Source organism: Notechis scutatus, chromosome 11 (assembly GCF_049901735.1).
Source record: "Notechis scutatus isolate UNSWTSFEM ecotype Mainland chromosome 11, rNotScu1.2, whole genome shotgun sequence".
NCBI lineage: Eukaryota > Metazoa > Chordata > Lepidosauria > Squamata > Elapidae > Notechis > Notechis scutatus.
In genome coordinates this window covers 19667079-19681810 of record NC_142019.1, presented here as the reverse complement: position 1 = coordinate 19681810, position 14732 = coordinate 19667079, and the positions used below count along the sequence as shown (strand labels likewise).

General features: G+C 45.2%; 1 protein-coding gene across 6 annotated transcripts in view; it reads left to right on the top strand.

The window, feature by feature from the left end:
* Positions 1 to 13511, top strand: part of UACA (uveal autoantigen with coiled-coil domains and ankyrin repeats) — a 43095-nt gene extending 29584 nt beyond the window's left edge. For all 6 annotated transcript variants that reach the window (XM_087973016.1, XM_026684658.2, XM_087973015.1 and 3 more), the window contains exons 12-19: positions 384 to 416; positions 738 to 836; positions 1688 to 1724; positions 4950 to 4999; positions 5758 to 8478; positions 9372 to 9518; positions 11093 to 11158; positions 11333 to 13511. In XM_087973016.1, the coding sequence (XP_087829142.1) occupies positions 384 to 416; positions 738 to 836; positions 1688 to 1724; positions 4950 to 4999; positions 5758 to 8478; positions 9372 to 9518; positions 11093 to 11158; positions 11333 to 11404 (3225 nt within the window). In that variant the 3' untranslated portion in view covers positions 11405 to 13511. The remainder of the gene's footprint in view (positions 1 to 383; positions 417 to 737; positions 837 to 1687; positions 1725 to 4949; positions 5000 to 5757; positions 8479 to 9371; positions 9519 to 11092; positions 11159 to 11332) is intronic.
* The last annotated feature ends 1221 nt before the right edge of the window (positions 13512 to 14732 follow it).

Sequence of the window (14732 nt, the reverse complement as noted above, 5' to 3'; positions counted from 1 at the left end):
GTCAATTGATGGGATTTATTAAGATTTTCTTTATTATGTGGAAGGAAAGAAAGTAATATCAGGAGAGGCTTTCCCCTTCTGCAACTTTGGTCTCGGAATTGCGGCTTCTTTGAATTGTCAGAAAATTGTCCAGGAGTTGGAATTGAAAAGGACAGGATCTGTCCTTTGTCCACAAATCTAGTTGTTGTGGTTATTTTTGTGGGGATATGAATGCAAGGCAGAAAAAGTCTGTGTAGAGAATATTTTTTTGGCCAAATTTGGGACAATATATGAAATACAGAGGAAAAATATTCTTTGCCAGGTGAATTATAGCACTCCATTCATGAATGATGGAAGAAACAATAATTTCAAATATCTGAATATGTGTACTATTCTGTTTTTAGGAGCAAATGGTTGCTGATGATCTTGAAACTGAGGTAAAAAAGGAAATTCTTTCTATTGTTCATTGTCATTAACTTGAAACGAAAACATTTTTTCCATCTCCTTGGATAATTGCCGAATAGATCTAAAATCATAAATTAATGGCAATGGGTGTTTTAAAAACATTTTGGGTTAATTGTGCTAACGTGCAGGATTTATGTAATGGCAGCATATGTTAAGTCTCAAGTAGCTTTAGCTTGCTTGATTGCGATACACTGTGGGATATTTGTGTAAATCAAACCTATAAAGTATATTATCCCAGAAAGAGAATCAGACACTTTCTGGCTCCCATAGCAGTGACTGTTGCTCTCTTCTAGAAAGACGAGCTTAGGAGGCTTCTGGCCACAAAGGAACAGCAACAAGAAGAGAGTCTGCGGATGCTTGAAGCTCTGAAGTCAAAACTCCGTTTCCATGAGGTAATGTCCCTTCATTTGGAAGGCATATTTCAGTTCTAGCGGTCCTTTGCAGAACCAGAAAACGTGTGTGTGTGTGTGTGTGTGTGAGAAGGGGGGGAGGGAGATATAGACAGAGAGAGAGAGGAGACAGAGAAGAAATAATTGGGTGAGAATCACAGAATGGAAGGGGTAGAAGGAAACCAGGAGATCATCTAATCTGATCCTCTGCAGGATCCACAATTACAGCATCCTCAACAGATGACCTTTGTTTCAGTACTTGCAGTAAAAAAGAGCCGTTCCCCCCACCCCGTCCATCCGTCCCCCGCCCACCAAAGCATTCTGTTTCATGGCTGAATGGCTGTTGCCAATACAGATTTTTTTTTCCTGATAAATCTACTACTTCTATTTTAAACCATCGTTTCTTGCCCATTTTCTGGATCAATTCTGCCCAGTTGCCTGTATGACAGCCCTTCAGATAGAAACGGCCTTTTCTTTCTACAGACTCCTCTGTCCAAGCTAAGAGCAGCCGATGCTTTCCACTGTTGCCCACCCTGAGCCTCTTGACCATTGTCCTCCAGGCGTTCTCCAGTTTGTGAATATCCATCCCCAAATGCAGAGCCGGAACTGGGCATAATAATCTGGCTGTGGTCTGACCAATGCAGAATAGGTTGAAACTGTCACTTCTCTTCGTTTAGTTAGAGAGCTCGGTTGTGTGCTACTATCTCTTGTATATATTTTGTTGATAAGAATGAAACTTCCATACATTTTACAAGACCTTGAATTTTATCATTGGTAATTCTGAAGGAATTTTAAGCTCCTGATTGGCAGCCAATCAGCTATCTAAAACCATATCTGTTTTTTTGTGATTTCAGGGTGATCATGCAGGATCCAGAAGCAGCCTTAATAACAGTAGGTAGTTTTTGATATTTTCTTCAGCATGCCATGTCTGTACAGTTTTGCAGTTGCTTATTAGTGCATCATGTAATTGTGCTTCCAGGAAGCAGATGAATTCCTAGCAGACTTCTTCCAAAACAATGTAGTGGTTTTTTTTAAGTAAGCAGGCAGTGGGGTGAAGTTGAGGAGATGTGGTAGGCTTCTCAGTGGAATTGAGTCCATGTGCAGAAGGGATATGGATATGCCCATGCAGTCACATGCTGGTGAAGCCTCCCAAGCGATGGACAACAGGAGGATGCTCAAATAGCTCAACATTGGACATTGTGCACTTTTAAGAGATGAGAGAAGGCTGGTTCTTCCAACACTGTATGATATTCTGCCCTCCTTGCCTCTCCTTTATCTTCTGCTCTCTGCCTCTTTTCTGGAGGAATGTTTCGTCCTCAGTTGTTGATGTTCATGGGTCTGGTGACGTCTGTTTTTAGATCTGTGTATGTGCTGGGGGTGGAGGTAAACAAGGCTTCCATTCACTTCAGAATAGAGCCGGGAGGGACCCTGGAGGTCGTCTTGTCCAGCCCCCTGCTCAAGCAGGAGACCCCAGACCATTCCAGACAGGTGGCTGTTCAGTCTCTTCCTAAAAACCTCCAGTGATGAAGTACCCCAAATTTCAGGAGGCAAGCTGCCCCACTGGTTAATTGTCCTCACTATTAAGAAATTTCTCCTTCATTCCAGGTTGCTTCTCTCCTTGATTAGTTTCCATCCATTGTTTCTTGTCTGGCCTTCTGGTGCTGTGGAAAGTAAGGTGACCCCCTTCTTCTTTGTGGCAGCCTCTCAAATACAGGAATACTGCTATCATGTCACCTCTAGTCCTCCTTTTCTCTAGACAAGCCAGACCCAAAACCTGCAACCATTCTGTCAGGCCTGCCTCTGTCCAAAAGTCAAGAAAGAAAACCCCCAACTCCATTGAGGTAGAGGAGAGGTACTTTTACTACGTTTGAAATGATAGCAGCGAAAGCAAGGCAAGATCTGATTCAAAACGCACAAAAGTTACAGATTGAGTTACCCCAGATCCCTCCCCCCAGGGTCCGGCACTGAGAGTCCAACCAACATCCAGTGTGATGTTATGAAAAGGCCCATCTTCGGATATTTCTCCCACCACCTGGAGTCTCAGGATGGTTGGCCTTGACGGAGGGAAATCGTCTCTCCTCAGCAGTGCCATAATTCATGAGTGCAAACCTCCGTTCTCATGGGACCAGGACCCTTCTCCACCTCAGAGGTCTGAGGCTCCTTCCCCATCACTCTGGCAGCTGATGGCAAGAAGGCTGAGGAAACCCATGCGGGAGATACGGCTGACGTGTTATTCATATATTTTAGTCTCCAGGCCCTTAATCAACTTCGTTGCTCTCTGCACTTTTTCCAAAGTCTCAACCCCCTTTTTTGTAATGTGGTGACCAAAAGAGGATGAAATATTCCAGGTGTGGCCTTATGAAGGAGACAGAAACCTGGACTTCCCTACTCCTAGTGCAATGTCTCAAATGCCACACCAGTCAGGTAAGTATGAGCCAGCCGTGTGCTACTGCAGCTGCCAAAAAAGCCAATGCAGTCCTAGGATGCCTCAACAGAGGAACAGTATCAAGATCACGAGGAGTGATAGTACTATCATATCGGTCCTAATCCTCCTCTTTGGTAGACTGGTCATAGTAGTTCCCTCAATCACTCATCTTACAATTTAACCACTTTGTTGCTCTTCTCTGCACACCTTGTAGGGTATTTTTTTGTTTTGTATTGTGAATAAAACTGGGTGCTGTATTCCAAGGGTGGCCTCACTAGTGCAGTATAAAGTGGCACTATCACTTCTCGTGATCTTGATACTATTCCTCTGTTGAGGCATCCTAGGACTGCACTGGCTTTTTTGGCAGCTGCAGTAGCACACCGCTGGCTCATCCTCGACTGACTGTCCTCTAGGACTTCTAGATCCCTCTCTCAGATACTGCTGTTGAGCCATGTCCTACCTGTTCTGTACCTTTGCATTTGGTTTTTCTTGCCTAAGTGTAAAACCTTACTTTTCTCATCACTTAGGAATTTGGCTGTATAGGTCCAGTCTGTCAAAGTTCTTCTGGATCTCAAATCTATCTTTTAAAATGTTAGCTGTCCCCCTCCCCCAGTTTGGCGTCACCTGCAAATTTGATTAGATCCCTTTCTATCCCCTCATTCCCATCATTGTGAAGATGCTGAAGAGCACCGGGCCCAAGACAGAACCTTGGGGTATCCCGGTGCATGCTTCCCTCCATGTAGATGCAGTTCCATTGAGAACCAAATGCCGATTGTGGTTGGTCAGTCAACAGTGAATCCATCTGGTTGTGATGCTGTCCAACCTATATGGTTACCAAGAAGCAGACTGTGTTCTACTTTGTCAAAAGCCTTGCTGAAGTTTTAAGTAAACTATGTCCACAGCATTTCCTTGATCCACCAATTTAGTCACTTCGTTGAAGAAGGCAATAAGGTGTATCCGGCAAGATTTGTTTTTTAAAAAACCACATTGGCTTCTAGCAATTGCCTTGCTAGTTTCTAGGATTTCACCCAGGTATCAGTGTCAAGTTGATTGGTCGGTAGTTCCCTCGATCCACACCTTCTCCCTTTTTGAAGACTGAAACCACGTCAATTCTTTTTCAGCCCTCGGATAGTCCCCGAATGCTCCAGGAGCTCTGAAAGAGAGGGTTCAGTTGTTCTGAGATCACACCTGGCAGCTTTTTCAAAACCCTGGGATGGAATCTGTCTGCTTTCAGCCTCTGGCAGTTTCAGTTGCGTGTTTTCTGCTACTAACCTTAAAGTAGCCATTCATACTTGGAATCTCCGAGGAGATTCCACTGTGAAACTGCTAAGCTATCTTGATTTCCAGATCTGTCACCTGTAGCCTAAATAAAATAATATTTTACATCTCACAATAGTAATAGCTTACTAATGCCATGATGTTTGTGGTAACTCTTCTATATAAAGCCAACGCTAGATTATTAATATTGCTTTAAGTTAAGTCAGTTTAATATAATTAGTACTGTGTTTTTCACCTCCCAAGTGTTTGTGCAAGCATATGGGAATACTTGGTGCATCTGAAGAGATGGAATACCATTTCAAAAAGTGTTGGTGCAACCAGAGTATGTGTTTGATTTTCTTTTCTTTTTGAAAATATAATATTTTGACATTTGTTTCAAATTAAAGAAGGAATATGTTTTGTTTTTTCTTAAGGGAAAGAAAATGTACTAATGATGGACCCAGGCTATTCTGCGGGATCCCAGGTACCTGAATATTGTTGCTTCCAGTGCAACTCCAGTTTGCTTCCCAAGGGCGATCCATGTATTATTTGGCATCCAAGTCTGTTACTGGGCACCCTTTGGAGATGCTACATTCCTCAGCAGAGCTTCCTGTAGTAGCTCCACCCGTGAGAAGGCGGAGGCTTTGAGAAGCAAGAACATGCCCCCAAACTGCCCTCTTCCCCCTGCCTTTTTTTGCTGTCAGTCTTGCCCTGCAATTGTGGTTGTCACAATTGGCTTTTCTGCCCTTTTGAGGTGGGAAGTTCATAAAAACTACAGATTCACCACAAAAATAGCGCTGAAAGGTTGGTTTAATGCTATTTAAAAACAAGGCCTTTTCCCAAAAAAGGGAACATAATGTAGGCTATTTCCTTTCCATTGTGGCCCCACTTGCTGCAGCCTCTGAACCCTTCCCACATGTTTTGCATTTTAATCTCCAAGTTAATAAAACTTAGATGCAATACATTTATGTTAGTGGAGGGATGTCCTTACACCTATTTTCTACTTTTAGTCCTAAGTATAATCGGTGATCCAACAACACATCAACACTGTCCATCCTTCTAACCAACATAGGTCTGCCTTTTAATCTGAAAAATTTTGGAATGAACTTGGGAGTGTGGCATTCAAAATACCCTAGTTGAACTAGATGGAGGCTTTTCCTTTTACATCAAAAACGGTTAGAAGTTACTGTTTTATAGAAACCGTTGCATGAAACTTAACAAATACCTTTGTTTTGTTTAAAGCAAATCCTGGCTTTGGCGCCTGCTAATCTCCAGAGCCGGTCCATGGTGAGGCCTTTGGAGCTCTTAAGCCCAACCCAGGGCTCCACCTCAGAGGCGGATGCTCTCAAGCGAGAGCTCAGCAGCATCAAGAACTGTTATGAGGCAGCCAAAGGTGACCTCAGCAGGCTTCAGGCAGAGCTGTCCCACAAGACGGCAGAATGCAAAGCCCTGGACTGTGAGTGTGAAAGAATTAAGCAAGAGTCAGATCAGCAGATAAAACAACTGGAAGATGCTTTAAAAGATGTGCAGAAGAGAATGTTTGATTCAGAAGGGAAAGTGAAGCAGATGCAGACCCACTTTCTTGCCTTGAAGGATCACCTGACCAATGAAGCTGCTGCAGGTAGCACTAAGGTGACTGAGGAGCTGAAGGAGCAGCTGAAAGACATGAAGGCTAAGTATGAGGGAGCTTCAGCTGAAGTGGGCAAGTTGAGGAATCAGTTGAAGCAGAACGAGCTATTAGTGGAAGAATTCAGACGAGACGAAGCAAGGCTGGTGGAGGAAAACAAAAAGTTGCAGAAAGGACTTGGCATGTTGAAGGTGGAACGTGAAAAAAGGGAGAGGACTTTTTCCGAGGCAGAAGAGCAGCTGAAGGAAACGACAGTGAAATTGGCTAACAAATTTGAGAAGATGAGGAGTTCTCTCTCCAGTGAAATTGATGAGAAGGACTGGAAGCTAGCAGAGTTGGAGAAAGAGCGTGAAAAGTTGGGCACGGAAGTTCAGCATCTTAGGACGGAGCTTGAGAAGCAGAAAGCTCAGTTTGCTCACTATGTGAAGCCAGAGGAACATAAGCATGTCAGAAGCAGATATGAGCAAAGGGCCCGTGAGCTTGAGAAGGGGCACTTGGAGCTTAAACAGAAAAACCAAGCCTTGCAGAAGGCAGTAGAAAGGGCTCAGGTGGACCACAGCCTCCTAAAGCAGCAGATGGAGACCCTCAGGGGTGAGGTGAAGACCCAGTATGTCCCCGTGAAGACCAATGAAGACACCAGGAAAGTGGTAGGAGAGCTGAACAAGAAGGTGACGGAAGCCACTGAAAAATATCACCGGTATAAAGGAGAAGTAGAGAAACTACTAGCGGAGAAGCTGTCACTACAGGAGAAGATCAGTAAGTTTCAGACAATTTACATTCCTCCTGAAAAGCACGAGAAGGAGATAGGAGTCTTAAAATCTACCTTGGCAGACTTACAAAAGCAGCTTAATGAGCTTAACCAAAGATATGAAAAAGAGCAGGCCAAAGTCTCAGAATTGGTTACTAAAAACGCAGCTCTCCGAGAGGTCATGAAGGAGCAGTATGTCTCTTCAGAAACTCACGAAGAGGCCAAAACGGCCTTGAACATCATGCTGGAAAGGACAGGTGAAGAATTGTCAGACCTGAAGGAGAAGATGGAAAAGGTGAAGCAGGAATGTTTGAAAGTCAATGAGGAGAATGGTGCATTGAAACAGAAGTTGAGGGGGCTGCAAAGTCAAATGCAGGCTGAATATCTCAGTACAAAAGACCATGACAGTAAAGTGGCTGCTCTGAACGCAACGATTCAGGACCTTCAGAGAAGCAACTCTGCAATGCTGGCAAAGTACCAAGAAAAGCAAGAAGAAGTTGCCCAATTGCATGCAGAGATTGAAGCCCAGAAGAAGGAGATTGACTTGATCCAAGAATGCATCAAGTCCAAATATGCTCCCCTTGCCAGTTTGGATGAAAAGAAGCGGGACTTTGAGGCAACTGTGGTGGAGCTGAAAAACCAGCTCCTGGAACAGGGGGAACAGCTCAGAATAAAAGAGGAAGAAATCCAGAAACACATCGAGGAAATCAAAAAGTTAACAGCAGGGATCCTGACGGTCCAAAATGATCTGCAGCAAAACTATATCCTTGCAGAGAAATATCATGAAATGGAGGGAATGTTATCAAGCAAGGCGGACGACCTGAGCAAGGAGTTAAGGGAGTTGCAGCAAAAGTTTGCCGGGGTCACGGGAGAGAAGGAGCGGCTCCAGGAGGAGAGTACCAGGCAGCGCTCAGAGGTGCTCCTCCTGCAGAGCCGCTTGCAGGGCCAGTACGTTCCTCTGGAGCAGGTGGAGGCCCTGGAGAGGAAGCTCAGCTGCACCATTGAGGGCCTGAAAGCAGAACTTGACAGCCAGGCCACCAGAAACCAGCAAGAGCTGCAGAGAGCTCAAGAGCTGCAGCAGGAACTGGCCCATCTACAGGCCACCTCGGTGCCTTTGGCAGAACACTCCCAAATCAAAGCAAGGCTAGAAAAGGAAATGGCAGTTCTCCAGTCCGGATGGAGAGAGAAGGAGGAAGAAAACCAAGCCAGAAAAGAAGAGGTCTCCCGCCTACACTCTGACCTTCAGAGCACGAAGGAAGCACTAAGCAAGCTGGAGAAGAGAGAGGTGGTGGAGGCATCTGAGCACAAGAGGGTGAGAAGCAGGCTAGAGGGCCAGGTGAGCAGCATGGCTGAGAAGCTAGCTGGGCTGACTAAAAAGATGGAGAAGCTGCAAGACGACTCGCTGAAGGCAAACGCAGAGGAGCCATCCTTGAGGGATGAGAAGGAGCTGCTTCAGCCAAGGAATGTCAACATTGAGCAGGAAATCAAAGACCAGAAAGAGCGGTGTGACAAGTCTTTGAGTACCATTGTGGAGTTGCAGAAAAGGATCCAGGAGTCTGCCAAGCAGGTGGAGGCCAAAGATAACAAGGTGAGCCAGTTGAAACGGGGAAGCTGAGGTGCCTAAGGAGGCCAGGCTGACTTCTCCTAGCATAGGTTTCCTTTCAGTAGCTTTGGAATGGAGGAAGCCATTAGAGAATGGTTGCTTCCCTAAAGCGGCATTTATAAATCCCACACAAGTCCTTTATGGAAACCCCCAAGGACATTAAATTGCCAGTAGTTGATCTCTTGAGGGCCTTTACAGGATTTCCAGGTGAGCAAACGCTGCACTATCAGGTTTTGTGCTCACATTTTCCTCTGCAGACATTTGGGTTCATGTGTGGGGAATTTGAAAACCTGCCACTGTTTTTTCACATCTTTGTTTAATTACAGTATGCCCACCATCTCTGTTTGAACGCCTGGTAGCTCCCATGTAGTCACTGTAGCGTAGCGGCTGGCAAGCTCTGAGGGGACATTGCATTACCACAGCATTGCCATTGAATAAAAAATAATACCCAGAAGACAAGCGACCTTGGTCAGTTTAAGATGTTAAAGCGCTCAGGAGTTTGGCTTTCTGACCTGAAGTCTCTCTCGATTTGGGTGGCCTGCATTCCTCCTTCCTCCTGTAGTTGGGATGGGTGGAGTAGCAGGTCGTCATTCCAAAGCTGTTGATGTAGCTAAAACAAAAGAGACAAGAGCTGCTCAGTGTGGAGATGCCTGCACTTGTTTCCTACTTCCTTTTTATGTTAGGCAAGAATTCAGTGTGAACATGGGGTCAGCTCTCTCTTGTGGGCAAAGCTGGGTTTCTGTCCTCTTCTAGATGAAACTTGCCCAAACTCCAGGGATTGGGTTGTGTTCTTTCTCCCCGTTTGTGAGCCAGGGGTGATGGGAGGCCAGGGCTTCCTTGTTCTTTTCATGGAAATGTTATCCATCTCTCCCTTGAAGATAACGGAGCTTCTCAATGATGTGGAACGGCTCAAACAGGCTCTTCATGGCCTCTCACAGCTTACCCACAGCATTCCTGCACAGAGGCAAATTCCACAGATGGAAGTGCTCCAGAACCAAGTGAAGACTCTGCAGCAGCAGCTGGCTGTAAGTAGGACTCTGGGACCCATTGCAGTGTCTTCGGAGCGCCACACTTAGATCTGGTGGGAGAATAATATCTCAGTCCTTGCATAACTTGCAACTCTGCACATCTGCAGAAGAAACCTGAGTGCGTGGCTCCTCCTTCCATTAACACTTGTTTCCTATAAAAGAGAATATATATTGCTGTGCTACCCCTCTCACTCACACATACACACAAAAGTGTGGCTTTAGAAAGCTTATTAATGTTCCCCAGCAATTCCCTTTACCCAGCCTCAGAACTGTCCCAAATAAATCCAGCCACAAGCAGGTCAAGGTTAGTCCACAAAGCAACTGCCAACAGTCCATAAAACAATGGGAAATTGCTCCAACAAATAAGTCCACCAAACAAACTTAATTCCACCAGGCCATACTGACATACTACACCTACAGGAGTTAACTTGGCTAGAGACGTTCAGAGTCTCCAAGGCACAAAGTCAAGCAGGAAGCACAAGGAAAGCACAGCCGTAAATGAAACATGTTGTTTGCAGCAACGCTTCTCTCTGCCTGCCGTGATAAATAGTTTTGGGTGTAACCCATCAAGACAGGCAAGGGCCTTCTCCCAAGTAATCTGGCAGATCTCCATTGCTCTCGTCTTTCCTCTGCCTTGCGTGCTCTCAGATCCACCATGGAAGGTGGCTCCTCACTGACCTGCAAGCTGTCCCCAGCCACAGCATCCTGTAAAACTCTTTCAGTCATTAATTAGCCCAGTTCCTGACATGCCCAGGAATGAGCTCATCCTCCCCTGAGCTGGCCTCCGAGGAAGAACTAGAGTCGCCCAAGGGAGACATCACAATCGCTTAGGGGGAAAGTGTGGGTCCTCTCTGATCTTGGTTGGTCCTTGCAGACGTTTCATGACCTGACTCGATCCCATCAGTCCACGGCTAGTTTGCCAGCAAGCAGCCAAGCTGAGAGAGCCCCGAGGGTTCCTTGACTGATTGACTGATGGGCTGTCTTGTCTGTCTATCCAATTTATTTGCCACCGATCTTGTATACAACTTTGAGTGGCTTACAACATAAAACAATTAAAAATATTAAAACCCACCATCATAGAACACAGTGGATACAATCATTAACATCAGATGGGAAAGAGCAGGGCTGGACCGATGGGGGTGGGGAGGTGGGATGAAGTTTTAATTCAACCGCCTGCAGTGGGAAGCTCCTCCCCTGGATCCCCAAGCCGTCTGGCACCGCCAGGTCTTCAGGCTCTTAGGAAAGGTCGGGAGGGAGGGAAGATGTTCCAGAGGGCAGAAGCCACGCAGAAGGCTCTTCTCCGGGAGCCTGCCAGCTTTTAAAATCTTTTCCTTTTAAATATGGGTGTTGTTGTTTTCCCCTGGTGTGTGCCAATATTTCACTCTGCAAGGAAACAAGCAAGCTGGGAGAACCCCAAGGACTCGCTGACTGTCAGCACTGGATTAAAATCTCAGGAGGAATTTCCAGGGGTGTCCCTTGGGTGACATCTCCCCTCTCCTCAACCAGAGGGAAGCCAATCCTCTTGGTCGCTTCAGGTAGAAAACTAATGGAAGACTCCTCCTTTGTTTTAGGATGCTGAGAGGCAGCACCAAGAAGTCATCTCAATCTACCGGACGCACCTTCTGAGTGCTGTTCAGGTGCGTGGCCTCGCAGGGACTTTGGGGAGGGAGGTTGGCTTGGCCTCCTCCAGGACAACGGCCGTCTCCTTTCAAGGAGGCTTCTTATTCAACCATCCAACCTCAGAGCAGGAACGGACGGGTCTTCAGTGTTCAGTTGTTTACTTTCTTAAAGGTCTCCTTTTAATTTTGCAGGGTCACATGGATGAGGATGTGCAGGCGGCCTTGCTCCAGATCATCCGCATGCGCCAGGGGCTGATTTGCTAGGGGAAGGGAGGCCCAGCTGGCTCCTCCGGCTGCAGCCACTTTGCCAACTTCTTAACGCCCCTTAATGCTTAGGAGATGGTAACACCCCCCACCCCACACACACACCAGCTGCTTGTAGCAGGAATATGGAAAAATATTTACACAAACCCATTTTTAAACAAAAACGAAAAGATCACCTGTGATTCTGAAAATAGACGTTTTTCATTTATAGGTAGTCAAAATGATGACCAAAGCGAAGTTCTCCTGAATGTCGGATTGACAGCCCTAAAAGGCGGCTAACCCCACCCCCTCCTTGCAGGTGCCAGGTCCTGAGCTTGGGGGGGGGGGCTCAGCAGTGGGCCTGCGTCTTCTGGCCCAGGCGGGGGGGTGTCCTCCTGGGACTGGCCCACTCGGCTCCCCCTCGGCTCCCCGGTGGCTTGGCTGGCCAAGCTGCCTCTTTGAAGACTAGCTAGAAGTAGTGATGCCTTTTTATTGCTGTTTTCTTGAGAGAAAAATACATCAGATAATATTTTGCTTTTTACAAGATAGTTTTTCACAGAGTGTTGATTACTGATTTATTTGTAGTTTTAAGGACAGCAGGTCTGGGATAGATAAAAATGAAAAGCTGTTATGAAACCTTGAAATACAGCAGCCTAAAATTTGTGTTTGATCATCCATTACTTTTTTAAAAAAGAAGAAATCAACTGTTTACAGATAAGCTAATCAACAACTAAAATAGTTGGGGAAATTTAAAAAAAAAGTTTTTCTTAAATGCAGAAACCAAAGAATACCTGGGCCTCTTGTAGTGGGTTTGTCTGTATTGCGGGACACCCCGCTCTTCCCCAGCCACGAGTTGGAGGCGGGTCAAGGGCTGAAGACACGCTGGTCCTTTCCCGACCTGTGGCCTCTGTCCTCCTAGAGCAGCAAGTGCATCTGTTCAGTTACCAGGGAACTGAACTGCGTCCTTAGGTACCTTCGAAGCCCTGGTGGCCGTGGCTGTCAGCGGTGGCTCCCTTCCACTTGGAGTTCTGAAAGACCCCTTCCTTCCTTCCTTCCTCGGGGGGGAACTGCTCCTGCTGGGAGGCCTGTGCCTTAGCTTGTGCCAATGGGATTCAAACAATGGGCCCCAATTGTGCAAATTCTTTGATTTTATGCTAAGCTGATTAATAGCAGCATCTTAAAATACAGTATTTTGTAAATTATGTATGATAATCCACTATAAAGGGTATTATTTATGCAGGAAAAGCCTTTTGGTGAGAAGATTAACTTGGGATAGATGTTAATGTGTTTTAGGAGTAAATATAAAGGACTGGAAAGCTTGGTGTTGCTTTTTTAAGTAACTCTCGAATAGTTCCAAAAGCAAATATATGGCGTTCTGGGTTTCTGGGGAAAAATCCACCTTTTTACATGGAAATATTAAAAGCAGATTGCTGCAAAAATGCCAGTTACTTATGTTAAGCGTCTGAAGAGGAGCATGATCTTAAATAATTGCAAAGCCACACTGCATCTGTGCTGAGACAGAACGTTGTCCTGGTGGACTTCTGAAGATGGCTCCTTGATTGGCAGGTCACTCTTGCCACGAGCACCTTAGTTGGAGATTGGCGGTGGTGCTGCTTCAACAAACGGACAGTTGGTTCGGCCGCCTAGGGTGCCGGTCAAGCACAAAGGCCTGGATTTGCAGGGAGTTGGGCATCCCTGCCCTTTGCCTACTTGCAGAGACCTTCCAGGCGCAGAGAACTAGAGGGTGTTGGGCTGCAATGGGCCGTGAGCTCTATTGCCATTTTTCTGAGGCAATATAGGAATTGCAGCTGATTGTAAACGGAGGAAAGGAAATGGGGGAAGTTAACCTGTGCAGAGATTGGGTGGGCTCAAAACGTGTAGGGAGAAGGTTGGTTTCAAAACTGATAATTTCAGTGAATGCCTCTTAGTTTGCTTTTCTGGAAGGCTTAGATTAACCAATTCACCAAGTGCTCTTGTTCTCAGCAACTTGAATAACTGAACAATAATTGTCTGATTTTGATGTACTAATACTTAAAAGTATTATCATTCTCTTTTCTCTGGGAGACATTTATGTATTTCTAGTCTCCCTTTTACACTACATATCAATAAATGTTTATTTTCTGTGTCACTTTTCCTGGGCTTTATTGAAATAACATGCTGCCGTTTCGGTGGGTGAGATGGGATACCGCAAAAAAAAATCCTGGAGCACCAAGGAATTAACATAGGACTGGAAAAGAGCTGATGTGGTTCCCATCTTCAAAAAAGGGGAGAGAAAAAAACAGACACAGGAAACTAACATCAATACTTGGGAAGATACTAGAAAAGATAATAAAACAGATCTGCGAATATCTACAAATCAGTAATGTAATAACTAGAAGCCAGCATGGATTTGTTAAAAACAGATCATGCCAAACCAATCTTATTTCATTCTTTGACATAGTAACTAAATTATAGACCAGCAAAATGCTTTGGACATAATATACTTAGACTTCAGCAAGGCATTCGACAAGGTAGACTACAACCTACCTCTTGGTGAACTAGGAAAAAATGTGGGATAGATAGCATCACCATCAGATGAATTTATAACTGGCTGACAAACCATACGAGTAGTCCTTAATGGGTCTAGGGTGTTGGCTACTCCTACCAGCTTAGTACCATCTGCAAATTTGGTAAGTTCCCCTTCTATTCCCTCATCTAAATGGTTAATGAAGATATTGAAGAGTCCTGGGCCTAAGACGGAACCTTGTGGTACCCCACTGCTTACTTCCCTCCATGTAGTTGTAGTACCATTAAGGACTACTCGTTGAGTATGGTTTGCCAGCCAGTTACAAATCCATCTGGTAGTGATGCTACCTATCTCACATTTTTCTACCTTACCAAGAAGTAGTTTGTGACCTATTTTGTCAAATGCCTTACAGAAGTCTAAGTAGACTTCAGGAAATAAAAGATAATTTACACTGTCAGTTAATTTTCATAATGTTTTCTTTATTATCAGCGGAAGAAATTAACCCAAGAATTTATTTACATACTAGTTTCAAACAGTAACAGCTTGCTAATTGCTTGTTAGGTGCTTAATAAGCTTATAGCAGATGCTAATGAATTGAGGGCTCACAATTTCAAAGGTGCTCCATGCAGAATTCTGTTTTGGCAGCTTAATTAGTGCAATAATTATGTACTTGTTCCTCCTCCTTTCAAGCAAATACTGTCAAATGCTTAAAAGATTACAGTGAATTACATCACACAAGATAGCTCTTCTTAAGGATTCTGCTGCTGCAAGTCTGAGACTGTTCCAGATGGGACAAAGACCCAGATGGGGCGGTAGGGAAGGGGGCCACCTGCCCAGGAGGAG